Source organism: Scyliorhinus torazame, chromosome 3 (assembly GCF_047496885.1).
Source record: "Scyliorhinus torazame isolate Kashiwa2021f chromosome 3, sScyTor2.1, whole genome shotgun sequence".
NCBI classification, from domain to species: domain Eukaryota; kingdom Metazoa; phylum Chordata; class Chondrichthyes; order Carcharhiniformes; family Scyliorhinidae; genus Scyliorhinus; species Scyliorhinus torazame.
Genome location: NC_092709.1, coordinates 73,117,493 through 73,134,862, shown reverse-complemented (window position 1 = coordinate 73,134,862; position 17,370 = coordinate 73,117,493). Strand labels below are relative to the sequence as shown.

The 17,370-nt window shown below is 48.3% G+C and overlaps 1 protein-coding gene across 2 annotated transcripts in view; it reads left to right on the top strand.

The window, feature by feature from the left end:
- The window catches only part of gucy1b1 (guanylate cyclase 1 soluble subunit beta 1), a 182,260-nt gene that overhangs the window by 79,192 nt on the left and 85,698 nt on the right, over window positions 1–17,370 (top strand). For both annotated transcript variants that reach the window (XM_072495799.1, XM_072495800.1), the window contains exon 6: window positions 10,441–10,671. In XM_072495799.1, coding sequence (XP_072351900.1) covers window positions 10,441–10,671 — 231 coding nt within the window. The remainder of the gene's footprint in view (window positions 1–10,440; window positions 10,672–17,370) is intronic.

The window sequence follows — 17,370 nt, the reverse complement described above, 5'->3', positions numbered from 1 at the left end:
GGATTGGGAAGCCTTTAAAAGCGAGCAGAAGACAACTAAAAAAGCAATAAGGGGGGAGAAGACGAAGTATGAGTGCAAGCTAGCTAGTAATATAAAGGAAGATAGGAAGAGTTTTTTGCAATATATAAAAGGTAAGAGAGAGGCAAAAATAGACATTGGACCACTGGAAAATGTGGCTGGACAAGTAATAGTCGGAAACAAAGAAGTGGCAGATGAACTGAATAGTTACTTTGCATCAGTATTCACGGTGGAAGACAACAGTGGGATGCCAGAGCTCCAGGAGAACCAGGGGGCAGAGGTTTGTTCTGGGGAAACTGAAAAGTCTGAAGGTGGATAAATCACCTGGACCAGATGGACTACACCCCAGGGTTCTAAAAGAGATAGCTGAGGAGATTGTGGAGGTGATGATCTTTCAGAAATCACTGGAGACAGGAAGGGTCCGAGAGGATTGAAAAGTGGCTAATGTAACACCACTGTTTAAGAAGGGAGGGAGGCATAAGACAGGAAATTATAGGCCGGTGTCATTGGTAAGATTTTAGAGTTCATTATTAAAGGTGAGATCACTGAGTACTTGGAAGTGCATGATAAAATAGGGCTGAGTCAGCACGGCTTCGTCAAGGGGAGGTCATGTCTGACAAATCTGTTAGAGTTCTTTGAGGAAGTTAGACAGAGGAGAACCAGTGGATGCGATTTATTTAGATTTCCAGAAGACCTTTGACAAGGTGCCGCATAGGAGACTGTTAAATAAGTTCAGAGCCCATGGTGTTAAGGGTAAGATCCTGGCATGGATATAGGATTGGCTGACTGCCAGAAGGCAGAGAGTGGGGATAAAGGGGTCTTTTTCAGGATGGTAGCCGGTGACTAGTGGTGTACCTCGGGGGTCGGTGCTGGGACCCCAACTGTTTACAATATACATTAATGATCTGGAGGAAGGAACTGAAGGCACTGTTGCTAAGTTTGCAGATGAGACAAAGATCTGGAGAGGGGCAGGTAGTATTGAGGAAGCAGGTGGGCTGCAGAAGGACTTGGACAGGCTAGGAGAGTGGGCAAAGAAGTAGCAGATGGAATACAATGTGGAAAAGTGTGAGGTTATGCACTTTGGAAGGAGAAATGGAGGCATACACTATTTTCTAAATGGGAAGGTGTTTCAGAAATCAGAAGCACAAAGGGATTTGGGAGTCCTTGGACGGGATTCTCCCCTACCCGGCGGGGCGGGGTTTCCCGGCGCCGAGGAGTGGCGAGAACTACTCCGGCGTCGGGCCGCCCCAAAAGGTGCGGAATCCTCAGCACCTTCAGGTGCGAGGCCAGCCCCGGAGTGGTTTGCGCCACGCCGGCCGGCAGGGAAGGGGCTTGGCCCCACGCCAACCAGCGCCAGCGTGTGCTGGCGTCATCCCGGCGCATGCGCAGGGGGGGTTCATCTACGTGTCGGCCATCGCGGAGGACTACAGCGGCCGACGCGGAACAATAGAGTGCCCCCACGGCACAGGCCCGCCCGTGGATTGGTGGGCCCCGATCGCGGGCCAGGCCACCGTGGGGGCACCCCCCCCCCCCCCGGGGTCCGGCCCACCTGAGGACCCCGGAGGCTGCCCGCGCCGCCAGGTCCCGCCAGTAAGGACCTACTCTAATTTACGCCGGCGGTACCGGCAAAAAACGGGCCGCCACTCGTCCCATTGCGGGCCGGAGAATCGCCGGGGGGGGGGGGCGCTGCCAACAGCCGCCGACCGGCGCCGCTCGATTCCCGGCCTTGCCAAATCCCCGGCGCCGGAGAATTCGGCAGCCAGCGGGGGCGCGATTCACGCCGCACCCCGGTGATTCTCCGACCCGGCGGGAGGGTCGGAGAATCCCGCCCCTTGTTCATGATTCTCTTAAGGTTAACGTGCAGGTTCAGTTGGCAGTTAGGAAGGCAAATGCAATGTTAGCATTCATGTCGAGGGGCATGTCCTTCTGAGGCTATATAAGGCTCTGGTCAGACCCCATTTGGAGTACTGTGAGCAGTTTTGGGCCCCGTATCTAAGGAAGGATGTGCTAGCCTTGGAAAGGGTCCAGAGGAGGTTCACACGAATGATCCCTGGAATGAACAGCTTGTCGTATGAGGAACGGTTAAGGACTCATTGGAGTTTAGAAGGATGAGGGGGGATCTTATTGGAACTTACTGGATACTGCGTGGCCTGGATAGAGTGGACGTGAAGAGGATGTTTCCACTTGTGGGAAAAACTAGAAGCAGAGGACACAATCTCAGAGAAAAGGGCCAATCCTTTAAAACAGAGATGAGGAGGAATTTCTTCAGCCAGAGGGCGGTGAATCTGTGGAACTCTTTGCCACAGAAGGCTGTGGAGGCCAAATCACTGAGTATCTTTAAGACAGAGATAGATAGGTTTTTGATCACTGAGGGGATCAGGAGTTATGGGGAGAAGGCAGGAGAATGGGGATGAGAAAAATATCAGCCATGATTGAATGACGCAGCAGACTCAATGGGCAGAGTGGCCTAATTCTGCTCCTATGTCTTATCGTCTTGTGGATTACAATGCTGCCTAACTTTGAATCATCAGCAAATTTATATACATGACTTTCTATGCCTTATCCAAGTATATAATGAATAATTGAAGCCCCAAAACAGATCCCTATGGCTCACTGTTGTATTATCTCCACCGTCTCTCTGGCTAATTTGTGATGTGCGCTTGACAGCCTAAATCCCAATCGCTTCCTCCTCAGCTGTCAGGGCCAGCTCCTATTCTCAGCCTCTCTCTCTATCCCTCTCTGGTATTCTGTACCGTCTTCTCCAAGAAGAGAAAGAAATGGCTTATGTGTCAATTGTGGAACATTTTCACAGAAGGGTGAGATGATGCATCTTGGTTGGAAGAACTTGGAGGGACAATATAAAATAAGGGGTAAAATCCTTAAAGGGGTGGAGGAGCAGAGGGACCTTTGTGTGATGTGCATAGATCATTGAAGGTGGCAGAACAGGTGGAGAGCAGTTAATAAATCATATAGTATTCTGAGCTTTATTAATCGGGACATTGCGTGCAAGAGCAAGGAGGTTATGTTGATCGTAAAGAAGACATTAGTTAGACATGAGCTGGAATATTGTGTACAGTTCTGGGTGTCACACTATAGGAAGGATGTGAATTGTTGGAGAGAGAGTGTAGAAGAGGTTTACAAGAATGATTCCAGGGATGAGAAACGTTGGTTACGAGGATACATTGGAAAGACGGGACTGTTCTCCTTGGAGAGAAAAAAGCTGCGAGGAGATTTAATGGAGATGTTCAAAATCACGAGAGGGGCAGAGCAGAGTTAATAGGGAGAAACCATGCCCGCTCATAAAAGGATCAACAAACAAAATGGCATAGATTTAAGGTCATTTGCAAAAGAAGCAAATGCGATACGAGGAGAAACTTTTTCTCAATAGTGGTTCGGGCCTGGAACGCACTGCCTGGAAGTCTGGTGGAGGCAGTTTCAATCACGGCATTGGACATTGGGTGATGATTTAAACAGAAACAATGTGCAGGTGTACATGGAAAAGGCAAACGTTAGGGCACTGGCTCATGCTGATGCAGATGTGATGGGCCAAATGGCCTCCTGTGCCACAACAATTCTGTCATCAACAGTCACATGGAAATGTAGTGGTTGGGTTAAAAATGAACTAGCTACAAATTCCTGACTCACTGGGAGCCTCTTCTGCTGCAAAAGGGTAGAAAGTTAAAATACAGCCCACTGTTTCTCTTATAAATGCTTTTTTAACCTTTATAGTTAGAACATTTCTCTAGAACAGTGAGTTTGTCGATTAGGAATTACTTGGCACTGAAGGAGTCAAAAGGGCAACTGTGTTGTAAATAAACAATGAAATTAGATGGATCATTGTTTATTGAATGTTTTACATTTCAGTACTCCAGTTATTTTTATGGATCCCAGACATGTTTTGTTCAGATTGGACGCTATCATAGTTCTTGTTAGATTATTTAAGAATAAAAAAAAGTAAAATCCTATTTCTATGGTGCCTTCTTTTCTTGCAAATAAACAATATGAAGCATCATAAGATCATTGTTTACAATGAATAATAAATTATCAACCTTCTGAATGCTGTTCACAATGTTCCCAGCTCCAAAGGGATGGCAGGAGGTAGCATTGTGACGGGTCTGCAATACCTTTCTACAGCCAGTGAGGTTTTCCAGGACACGGAGGAATGCCATTTAGAGCATTTGCTGGCACATTTCTGGTGGCAGAGCAGCCCCGCTGTGTTCCTGCAGCAGTCCAGGGATGTTATTGAAGCCAGCTCATGCACCAATTGGAGGGGCTCATCACCATGACCCTGCAAAATTATTTCCACATCTCCATTTTCAGGCATTTTACCTTCTCCTACCTACCTCTGAAGTCAGTTCTCTCTTGGTGGAGGTGCTGAGTTCTCAATCTGCCGTCCAGTAATTGGGTCAGCAGCATCGGGAGTCCCATTGCTGACCATAATTGGATATGAGTTTGGAGGGAAACAATGTTACGCCACTCTGGGCAAGTGAGCGGTCAATTCCAGCCCCTGGAGTCACAACACAAGTGAGTTAACCAAGAATTCTTCAAAAAATTCCCGAAATCTTTGGCCCTTGGCTGCCCAATAATTACAGTCACCAGGTTTGTAAGTTACAATTACTGTTTATTTATACCAAGAACTATCATGAACTATGCAGTACTTACAACAAGCTAATACCTACGACCCACTTTAACTGCCCCACTCTCTACCCACACACATTAAACATGAATACAGAGGGTTAGAAAGGGATAAAATAATAAGGATGAAGGTCAAAAGCTAAAATTCTTTGCTTCAAATGTTGGTTCTTTAGTGTACTTTCCTCACTGCATGCTTGCTGATTAAATTCTCTGATTTGCAGCCAGTAATAGTCTGCCTTGTACGGTCAGTCATTCTGAGAAGGCAGGAGAATGGGGATGAGAAAAATATCAGCCATGATTGAACGGCGGAGTAGACATGATGGGTCGAGTGGCCTAATTCTGCTCCTATGTCTTATGGTCTTATTCGTGGTTCTTGTAGTTTAGAAAGAGACGGATGATGAGTTACTTCCAGGTGGTGGCGTTCTGCTGCACTTGGCTTTCTCGATGGTAGCGGTCGAGTTTTGGAAGCTGCTGCCTATGGAGACTTGGTGAGTTCCTGTTGTGCATCTTGTAGATGGTACACACTGCTGCTGCTGTGTATTGGTGATGGAGGGAGTAAGTGTTAGTGGAAGGGATGCCAATCAAACGGGCTGCTTTGTCTTGAATGGTGTTGAGTTTCTGGAGTGTTGTTGGAGCCGCACTCGGAGGCAATTGAGGAGTATTCCATTTCACTCCTGGCTTGTGCCGTGTAGGTGATAGTCAGGCTTTGGGAAGTCAGGAGATGAGTTACTAGCTGCCGGATTCCTAGCCTCTGACCTATTCTTGTAGCCATAGTATTTATATGGCTAGACCAGTTCAGTTTCTGGTCAATGGTAAACCCCAGGATGTTGGTAGTGGAGGATTCAGTGATGGTAATGCCATTGAATGTCCTGGGGGCGGTGGTTTGATTCTCGCATTGGAGATGGTTATTGATTTGCTAGTAGGATTATTAGCTTCCCCGGGTTTTACAGGGTACTCGCAGGTGGTGCGACATGGACTCTAATCTATGGCTGTTCTGCACATGCGGGAAAAAAAAGTTTTTTGTTGAGGTAACAGAGAGGGTCGATAAGGACAGTACAGTTGATGTGAATGTATGGATTTCAAAAGGTGTTTAAGAAAGTTTGGTTATCAGAGGCCTGTAGCAATATGCTTTTGTTTTGGATGTGAGGGTGATATACAATGGAACGCCACAAAGGTCAATATGAGAACATCCTCTGTTCTGAAACATATTGGGCGGGATTCTCCGACTCCCCACCGGGTCGGAGAATCACCGGGGGCGGCGTGAATCCCACCCCGCCGGTTGCTGAATTCTCCGCCGCTATGGATTTGGCGGGGGCGGGAATCGCGTTGCGCTGGGTGGCAGCCGCTGGCAGCGCCCCCCCCCCCCCCCGGCGATTCTCCGGCCCGCGATGGGCCAATTGGCCGCCCGTTTTTTGCTGGTCCGGCTGGCGTAATTTAGAGTAGGTCCTTACCGGCGGGACCTGGTGGCGCGGGCAGCCTCCAGGGTCCCCGGGGGGACACGGGGGAATCTGGCCCCGGGAGGTGCCCCCACGGCGGCCTGGCCCGCAACCGGGGCCCACCGATTCGTGGGCGGGTCTGTGCCGTGGGGGCACTCTATTCTTCCATGTCGGCCGCTGTGGTCCTCCGCGATGGCCAACGGGGAGATGAACCCCCCTGCGCATTTGCTGGGGTGTGCTGGCGTTCCGCGCATGCGCCAACTCGCGCCAGCCGGCGGAGGCCCTTTGGCGGCAGTTGGCACGGCGCCAAGCCCCTTCCCCGCCAGCTGGTGCGGCGCAAACCACTCCGGCGCCGGCCTAGCCCCTGAAGGTGCGGAGGATGCCGCACCTTTTGGGGCAGCCCGACTCCGGAGTGGTTCACGCCATTCCTAGGCGCCGGGACCCCCCGCCCCGCCGGGTAGGGGAGAATCCCGCCCATTAATGATTTGGACTTGGGATTATAAGCACAGTTTTGAAATTTGCAGCTGAAATGCAGTGAGAAAGTAATAGATTTTAATAAGACATAGTTGGACTGGTGGAATGGGCAGACACATGGCAGCTGAAATTCAGTGCAGAAAATAATGAGATAGGAAGTATGAGGAGGGACAATCCACATTAAATTAAACAATTTTAAAGAGGATGCAAGAAAATGACTACATAGGTGCACACATTCTTGAGAGTGGCAGAACATATAGGGCTTGATAAAGCTGGAGGTTATGCCAAAACTATATATAACATGTGGGCATATATAATATGTGGGCAGCACGGTAGCATTGTGGATAGCACAATTGCTTCACAGCTCCAGGGTCCCAGGTTCGATTCCGGCTTGGGTCACTGTCTGTGCGGAGTCTGCACATCCTCCCCGTGTCTGCGTGGGTTTCCTCCGGGTGCTCCGGTTTCCTCCCACAGTCCAAAGATATGCAGGTTAGGTGGATTGGCCATGATAAATTACCCTTAGTGTCCAAAATTGCCCTTAGTGTCGGGTGGGGTTGCTGGGTTATTGGGATAGGGTGGAGGTGTTGACCTTGGGTAGGGAGCTCTTTCCAAGAGCAGGTGCAGACTCGATGGGCCGAATGGCCTCCTTCTGCACTGTAAATTCTATGATTCTATGATAACAGTAGTTCTGCAGGAGTTGGAGTGTTCTATCCAATTCCAGGCACGGCACTTTCGGAAGGATGTGAGGGCTTTGTAGAAGGAACATAGGCAATTTATTAGAATGGTTCGAAGAATGAGGGATTATTGTTATTATGGATTGATTGGAAAAGCTGAAGTTGCTCTCCTTGGAGCAGAGACGGTTAAGAGGAGATTTGATAGAGCTGACCAGTTTAGATGGAGTAAATAAAGGGAAACTGTTTTCAGTGGCTGAAAAGTCAACAAAGTCAACAGTTTAAAGTGACTGGCAAAAAACAGAGGCAGCTTGAGAGAAATTGGTTTCACTGCCTGATAGGCTGGTGGGTATGGATTCAATGGAAGTTTTCAACAAGGAATTTGAATAAATACTCAAAAGCAGAAAGAAATGGAGGGATATGGGGCAAGAGGGGTTCGTTAGCCAACCTCAGTTGGACCAGTAGACCCTGCTGGCGGGAATAGCCGGAAAATTTCAGTGAATATGTTCCAGCGTTTTATATAATGAAACGGGACAAAATTTCAAAAACCGGGTGCAGACTTAATACGTTAAAGATTTCCTCTTCTTTCTATTACTCCGATTCTGTGATTCCTGACGCAAGTAGAGGTTATTTCTGGAACTATACACAGTCCTGAGGAGAAAGATGATGGGACTTTCTGGCCTCGCAGCTGTGTGTTTCTTGGCAGCGGGAGGTGGCGCGCCGTTTGCTAGCGGCGGGATTCTCTGCTCCAAACAGTGTCAATGGGTAACCGGCGGGGTGGAGGGGTGCTGCCGGCCCGACCAGAGAATCCCACCACCAGCAAACGGCGGGATAATTCCGGCTGATGTCCCGTGGACTTGAAGGCAGGTTGCCAGAGAGGGAGGCATAACATTGGTGGGTGCTACATGGAGGGGTTGTGGTGGGGTGGAGGGAGGGGGGCTGATGGCCACAGGCCCCCATCCCCTTAAAGAGGTTATCCCCTACCTTCCTCAGCTATTAAAGCTGCAGGCTCGATCAGCTACATAAATATACATGAGCAGGTATTCTGTAATGAATAATTCACCTCCTAACACTCATGTGTATGATGGAATACTCTTCACTGGCCTGGATGAGTGCAGCTCCAACAACACTTAAGCAGCTCAACACTATCCAGGACAAAGCAGTTCTCTTGATTGACACCCCCATTCACCACCTCAAATGTTCATCCCCTTCGCCACCAGCATACTTTGACATCAGCGTGCGCTTCCTACAAAATATACTGCAGCATATCGTAAAGAGCATCTTCTGCAGCATCTTCCAAACCCACAACTTCTACTACCAGGACTCTAGTGATTACCTTTCTCGGAACTCCTACAGTACCAGTAGTGGCCATCACTTCTTGTGATGCTGCCACTACTGAGAGTTGCCAGCGTCTGATTGGAGATCTCAGAGGTGGAACACCTACCCTTCAGGAGAAATTCCTGCGGGAAATCTCCTCTGGAGAGCCAAGAACCTTGATAGCAGCTAGCACTAAATTGCGATTTTATCCCTGCGTGCCTCCCAGAAGTGTCTACTGCGGGGTTACCCCCTGTCTCCAGCTAGTGAACAGGCCTGCCACCATAACCATTGGATTTTGCCCAATACGCTATATTATATATAAAGATTTACCGTACCCTCCTTGCTTTTGGACTCTGTGCCTCTGTTTACAAAGCCAAGGGTCCCATATGCTCATCTGTCTATGTACTCCTGAAGTATGTATGTTTCTATCATCCTGAGTGTTCACTTTATTTTCAAGCTGTGTGTCATCTGTGAACTTAGGCCCCTTATACACTAGACCTGGGTCATTAACAGATATCAAAAAGAACAGTGGCCCTGAGGAACATCACTGTATACTTCCACCCTATCTGAAAAATACTGTTCATCACTATTCTGTGCTTGGTGTCTTGATGCCAATTTTGTATCCATGCTTCCCTTAGCAATTAATACCATGGACTACAGTTTTGCTAATTGTTTCTATTATATGCATCCGATCAAACATCTTTTGAAAATCATTATAAGTATTAACTGCGTAACCTTGATCAATCCTTTCTTTATTTATTTGTAAAACCCAATAAAGTCTGTCGACCATTATATTAACTTCTAATAATTTGTGTTGGCTGTCATTTATTTATTTATTTAAAAAATTAATTTATTACCCAATTCATTTTTTTTACAATTATGGGTCAATTTAGCCAATCCACCTACCCTGCACACCTTTGGGTTGTGGGGGTGAAACCCAAGCAAACACGGGGTGAATGTGCAAAACTCTACACAGACAGTGACCCAGAGCCGGGATCGAACCTGGGACCTTGGCGCCGTGAGGCAGCAATGCTAACCACTGCTCCACCGTGCTGCCCTTGGCTGTCATTTATTAACCAGTGTTTCTCCAAGAGCCACTTACAGTTTTTATGTACTTTGGTCTCCCAAAGCCTCCCTACTACTGCCATTGGCTGATTTGTTACCATGTTTGTCTCACTCTCTTCCACTGCACTGTGTTATAATATTTGTAGCCCTGCAGTTCTCTTCTCACTCCCATAGCCAAGAAAGATTGTGAACAGAGCCTTCATTATTTCCACTGTTACTTTCCTCAGGAATTTAGATGCATCCCTTCTCAACCATGGGACTTTCCTACTTTGAGCACTGCTGACCCTTGTTTCTCCGGCTTATCTATTTTTATCCTAGCCAATTTCACTATTCTTTCTCCTTTCCTGTGAGTGCCAGAATCATCACCTTTAGCGTTCCCATTTAGTACAAATTATATCTACTTTATTATAAGTCGGTGGGTCACTCTATAAATATTGCTTGAAGTACTGTCTTCATCAAACAAAAACGAGGGGTGAGATTCTCTGGCTTGTTTGTTGGAGGCTGGAGGCAACTCGCCATTTTACGACGGCGGAATCTTCTGGTCCCGCTGCTGTCACTGGGATTTCCTTTGAATCCACTCCACACTGCCGGGAAACCCGAGGTGGGGGTGCACCGTCGGTGGGACTGGAAGATCCCGCCAGCATGAATAGTCTGAAGATCTCACCCACGATTGTTGATATAACTGAGATACTGAGTGTTAGATTTTGTGACATGCAGGGAAATCTCAACAATGGTGATAGCTTCCTTTGATTGAAGCGTTACAGAAACATTTGTGACTGAAGAACTATTCCAGCAATTTTTTCCCCATTTGTTTGAACTTTTAGGTGGTCCAGGAGAAGAGTGAAGAGTGTGATCATATTCAATTCTTGATTGAGCAAAAAGGTTCAGAAGAAGAGGCTTTCGCCGAAGATCTGGATAAGTTCGAGGAGAATAATATCCAAGAATCCAGAATTAGTCCATACACTTTCTGCAAAGCATTTCCTTTTCACGTTATGTTTGATAGAGAATTTATGGTGACACAGTGTGGGAATGCAATATATCGAGTATTGCCACAGGTATGTATTTTATAGAACCCATAAGATTATCAGACTCAAGCTTGACAACATTTCAAGCAAAAAAAAGTATTTTATGGAAATGTTTTCTGAGAATGTTGATCCAGTGCGGATTCTTTCTCTGTCTTTCTTGGAGTGCAGATCAGAGAATCAGGCACAGGTGCCAGTTAGTCAGAGTTAACGATTGTTTGCCCACCAACTATATATTGAAAATCATGAGTGGCCTTTGTCAGTGCACTGACCTCACTGTCCAGTTCTCTTAAGTTGTACTTGGAAAGGTTACCCTGTTCCATCTATATTTTGTCTATTAATAGTGTCACATTATGATTATTTATAACCCAAATGTGATGTGTGCAGCTGGAATGCAACATGAAATAATAACATCTCTGGGAACTATTTTAGAATGATTACAGTGAGAGAGTCCAAAGAGTATATCACCATTCTGACAGCAACTTATGCAAACCCTCATGCTCTTAAGTGTACAAGACCTGGGAAAATTTTATTGGAGCCTGTAATCCCAATAGGATCCCACATGCAACAGGCAGCTTATTGGAAAATTGCCAGTGAAATTCTACTACTTTTTATCCATTGACATTGTTGATGAAAACAAAAAGATAATGAATCAAAGGACAGCAATTTACACTCAACCAATGGGTGTCTCACCCTCCTGATTGGATGTATAAAATGGTGCGATAATGTTATGTCAGACTTTTTACTGATTAGCTGATACTTTGCAGGACGCACCAGGTCGTGTACCCTTGATCGTGTGGTTTGCTCTGCACTTCACAACCTGGCAACGCAGAGGGATGAGTGCATGGAGGATTGCTAGGCATGGAGGATGACAAATCCAACAGTGAATCAGAGGAGGAATATAAAAGTGCCACACCTTTGCCAGCAGAGATGAGGGGCGAAATTCTCCGACCCCCCCGCCGGGTCGGAGAATCGCCGGGGGCTGGCGTGAATCCCCCCCCCCCGCCGGTTGCCGAAGTCTCCGGCACCAGATATTCGGCGGGGGCGGGAATTGCGCCGCGCCGGTTGGCGGGCCCCCCCCGCTCGATTCTCTGGCCCGTATGGGCCGAAGTCATAGAACATAGAACGATACAGCGCAGTACAGGCCCTTCGGCCCACGATGTTGCACCAAAACAAAAAGCCATCTAACCTACACTATGCCATTATCATCCATATGCTTATCCAATAAACTTTTAAATGCCCTCAATGTTGGCGAGTTCACTGCTGTTGCAGGTAGGGCATTCCACGGCCTCACCTACCTCTGACCTCTGTCCTATATCTATTACCCCTCAGTTTAAAGCTATGTCCCCTCGTGCTAGCCATTTCCATCCACGGGAGAAGACTCTCACTGTCCACCCTATCTAACCCCCTGATCATTTTGTATGCCTCTATTAAGTCTCCTCTTAACCTTCTTCTCTCCAACGAAAACAACCTCAAGTCCATCAGCCTTTCCTCATAAGATTTTCCCTCCATACCAGGCAACATCCTGGTAAATCTCCTCTGCAACCGCTCCAAAGCTTCCACGTCCTTCCTATAATGCGGTGACCAGAACTGTACGCAATACTCCAAATGCGGCCGTACCAGAGTTTTGTACAGCTGCAACATGACCTCATGACTCCGGAACTCAATCCCTCTACCAATAAAGGCCAACACTCCATAGGCCTTCTTCACAACCCTATCAACCTGGTGGCAACTTTCAGGGATCTGTGTACATGGACATCTAGATCCCTCTGCTCATCCACACTTCCAAGAACTTTACCATTAGCGAAATATTCCGCATTCCTGTTATTCCTTCCAAAGTGAATCACCTCACACTTCTCTACATTAAACTCCATTTGCCACCTCTCAGCCCAGCTCTGCAGCTTATCTATGTCCCTCTGTAACCTGCTACATCCTTCCGCACTGTCGACAACACCACCGACTTTAGTGTCGTCCGCAAATTTACTCACCCACCCTTCTGCGCCCTCCTCTAGGTCATTGATAAAAATGACAAACAGCAACGGCCCCAGAACAGATCCTTGTGGTACGCCACTTGTAACTGAACTCCATTCTGAACATTTCCCATCAACCACCACCCTCTGTCTCCTTTCAGCTAGCCAATTTCTGATCCACATCTCTAAATCACCCTCAATCCCCAGCCTCAGTATTTTCTGCAATAGCCTACCGTGGGGAACCTTATCAAACGCTTTACTGAAATCCATATACACCACATCAACTGCTCTACCCTCGTCTACCTGTTCAGTCACCTTCTCAAAGAACTCGATAAGGTTTGTGAGGCATGACCTACCCTTCACAAAGCCATGTTGACTATCCCTGATCATATTATTCCTATCTAGATGATTATAAATCTTGTCTCTTATAATCCCCTCCAAGACTTTACCCACAACAGACGTGAGGCTCACCGGTCTATAGTTGCCTGGGTTGTCTCTACTCCCCTTTTTGAACAAAGGGACCACATTTGCTAACCTCCAGTCCTCTGGCACTATTCCTGTAGCCAATGATGACATAAAAATCAAAGCCAAAGGCCCAGCAATCTCTTCCCTGGCCTCCCAGAGAATCCTAGGATAAATCCCATCAGGCCCCGGGGACTTATCTATTTTCAGCCTGTCCAGAATTGCCAACACCTCTTCCCTACGTCCCGCCGCTAAAATGCCTGTCCCGCCAGCGTAAATTAAACCACCTACATTACCGGCGGGACAAGGCGGCGCGGGCGGGCTCCGGGGTCCTGGGGGGGGCGCGGGGCGATATAGCCCCGGGGGGGTGCCCCCATGGTGGCCTGGCCCGCGATCGGGGCCCACCGATCCGCGGGTGGGCCTGTGCCGTGGGGGCACTCTTTCCCTTCCGCCTCCGCCACGGTCTCCACCATGGCGGAGGCAGAAGAGACTCCCTCCACTGCGCATGCGCGGGAATGCCGACAGCGGCCGCTGATGCTCCCACGCATGTGCCGCCCGGAGATGTCACTTCCGCGCCAGCTGGCGGGGCACCAAAGGCCTTTTCCGCCACCTGGCGGGGCAGAAATTCCTCTGGCGCCGACCTAGCCCCTCAAGGTTGGGGCTCGGCCCCCAAAGATGCGGAGCATTCCGCACCTTTGGGGCGGTGCGATGCCCGTCTGATTTGCGCCGTTTTGGGCGCCAGTCAGCGGACATTGCGCCGTTTCCGGAGAATTTCGCCCGAGGAGGGCCCTGATAATTGGGTGTTTAAAATGATGCTTTGCAGGCTATTCCCAACCAGCCATACGGAGGCACCTTGTGATGTCTCCCACCCTCCTGAAGCAAACAATAAAGACATCCGAAAGACTCACATCTACAAATTTCTCTTCGGGGGGCCTCTAATTTCATTTAGAGCTGCCATGGCAATGCAGCCCTTATCAATGTCAATAGTCTCCAGTCCATGCATAAACAAGAAACAACCATAAAATGTGTCAAACATGTAGTGAAGAATGTGTCACCAACATGACACTCAGCCTTTCACATCCAGTGATCAGACGTGATGGCCCCTGTGTCTACAGGGATTCTTTCATTTATTTCCAGATGCTGCACCGTGATACTTCCCCCATCACTGCTTGAGTAGATATTATGGCAGGTTTAAACAAGTGAGACAAAGAAAATAAAAAACTATTCCCTTTGTTGATGGTGCAAAGACTAGGGGATAATGATTGAAGGTTTGGGTAAACCATACAGGGGAGAATGTGAGGAAGACTCTTTTCGCACAGAGGGAGTCTTAATGACTTGGAACTTGATGCCGACGAGGATGATAGAAGCGGAGATGATCAATGATTTCAAAAGGAAACTGGATGAGGAGTTGAGGGAAATAAAGTTGCTGGGCATGAGGTACAGAATGTGGGAATAGAGTTGACTGAATTGTGCTGCAGAAAATTAACACGGTCCTCGATAGCCTGAATCATAGAAATGACAGTGCAGAAGGAGGCCATTCGGCCCATCGAGTCTGCACCGGCTCTTGGAAAGAACACCGTACCAAGGTCCACACCTCCATCCTATCCCCATAACACAGTAGCCCCACCCAACACTAAGGGCAATTTTGGACACTAAGGGCAATTTAGCATGGCCAATCCACCTAACCTGCACATCTTTGGACTGTGGGAGGAAACCGGAGTACCCGGAGGAAACCCACGCAGACACGGGGAGAATGTGCAGACTCCACACAGACAGTGACCCAAGCCGGGAATCGAACCTGGGACCCTGCAGCTGTGAAGCAATTGTGCTATCCACAATGCTACTGTGCTGCCCTCCTCTATCCTGCTGTGACTCTGTGACCCGAATCTTCCAAAATACCAAGTTGTCCCATCACTGGAACCAAAATCACGTGCTGAGCTTGCAGCACAAAAGTGGGCAGAATATTACCATTGGCCAATTAAGAGGCCGCCACTAGGACCAGAGGCCAGCAGTTCAGCAGCCTTGACAGCTCCATTGATAGAGAAAGACACGACTGAAGCTGCAGGAAGATAATGTGCCTCCATATTGAGGTATCCTTGAATGCCAGATAGTTTTGTTATGGGGCCTGGCAGGCTGGGTGGGGGTGTGGTGCAGGTACTGTGTGTGAACTCTCCAACAGTCGCATCAGAGCTGCAGGATGCCTATTGCCACCAGGCTCCTCCGTGGGCCATGAATTGGCCTGTAACTAAAACCTCCCCCAGGAATCCACTGAGACTCCCATCTTGCTTTACCTGCCAGTTTTGTCAAGCAACAGGGGATCATTACAAGGCCAGCAAAATGGCAGTGGGGTTGGGAAGTGATCTTTAATTGATCACCCACCTCTAGTCAGCGGGTGACCATGCTGCTGTTTCCTCTGTTGGGGATATCTTGTGACGATGGGAAACTATCAGGCTTGCCTTCCACTGGCTTTTTTGCAAAGCTCTCCTTCCCCCAGCCCATCTCCAGAGAGCTAGTAAAGTCCTGTGGCTCAGTAGGCTTGATTGTTAGGTCCCCCCTACAAGATGATTTCCACTGTAAGCCACTTCTCTGAGGTATTCCTTTTGTGCACTTGGATGAGATGATGATTGCCTGCGCCTGAGATGCATATGGTAGATGTCCTCATTGTGGAGGTGCCAGTAAGGACATCTCTAGAGACTGCACCATTGTAGAGGCAGTCTCTATTAATCGGCCCTGCTACACCATCAGAGGGGACAAGGAAGATGGCAGCACAGTAGCATTGTGGATAGCACAATTGCTTCACAGCTCCAGGGTCCCAGGTTCGATTCCGGCTTGGGTCACTGTCTGTGCGGAGTCTGCACATCCTCCCCGTGTGTGCGTGGGTTTCCTCCGGGTGCTCCGGTTTCCTCCCACAGTCCAAAGATGTGCAGGTTAGGCGGATTGGCCATGATAAATTGCCCTTAGTGTCCAAAATTGCCCTTAGTGTTGGGTGGGGTTACTGGATTATGGGGTTATGGGGATGGGGTGGAAGTGTTGACCTTGGGTAGGGTGCTCTTTCCAAGAGCCGGTGCAGACTCGATGGGCCGAATGGCCTCCTTCTGCACTGTAAATTCTATGAATCTATTGTAGAAGATGCCTTGTATTGGATGAACCATCATTCTCCTGGGTAACTGCCTTAATCCTCAGTTGGGTCTCTGGATGTGACAGTGCTTGCTTTGAGCTTCGGCTAATTGTGCACCTGTGTGAGATACAAGATGGGAACTATGAAAACTTAGTTGGGAGAGCAGAAAACTTTACAGAGCTGAGGCTTCCCAATGAATCTCAATTTTCGGTATGCTGTTAAACAGACGTGATTGCAGCATACCCCCTTAAAGAACATTTTGTATTCTAATCATTGTTTCCCCCATGGATGCCCATTTCACCTTGTTCGAGTTCCTCATGGTCCAGCACCCTGGCAATGTCCATGGCTCTCTCTGCCATGGTGGTTATAATGTCGTTGTGGACATGTTTCCTACACCCTGTGTTGACCTTCTTGTGGGCATTATGAACCCATTTCTCCTGCAAGGACAAAAGAGAGCGATAGAAGGCACTGCTATCCTCTGTGACCAATGCTGCTGCTCCTACACATTAGAAGCTGAATGTTTCAGTGTGAGCAGGTCCTCAGCAGCACTATGGCCCTGAGCCATTTTGAGGGTCAAAATGCCCTGGGCAGACATGCCACACTGTTCAGGAATAGATCCTGAGCTGTTGGAGGGAGAATACCAAAGCCTGTTCGGAGGTTTTGGTATTGAATTCACTTTGGCAAAACATATCGTGTGAATGAGCCTCTTCCTATAAACCCCGTGCACAACACTCCATCTGCTGACTCTATCCAGGCTTATTTAATCTTGATGTGGAGATACCAGCGTTGGACTGGGGTGAGCACAGTAAGAAGTCTTACAACACCAGGTTAAAATCCAACAGGTTTGTTTCGATGTCACTAGCTTTCGGAGCGCTGCTCCTTCCTCAGGTGAATGAAGAGGTATGTTCCAGAAACATATATATAGACAGATTCAAAGATGCCAGACAATGCTTGGAATGCGAGCATTAGCAGGTGATTAAGTCTTTACAGATCCAGAGATGGGGTAACCCCAGGTTAAAGAGGTGTGAATTGTGTCAAGCCAGGGCAGTTGGTAGGATTTCGCAGGCCAGATGGTGGGGGATGAATGTAATGCGACATGAATCCCAGGTCCCGGTTGAGGCCGCACTCGTGTGTGCGGAACTTGGCTATAAGCTTCTGCTCGGCGATTCTGCGTTGTCGTGC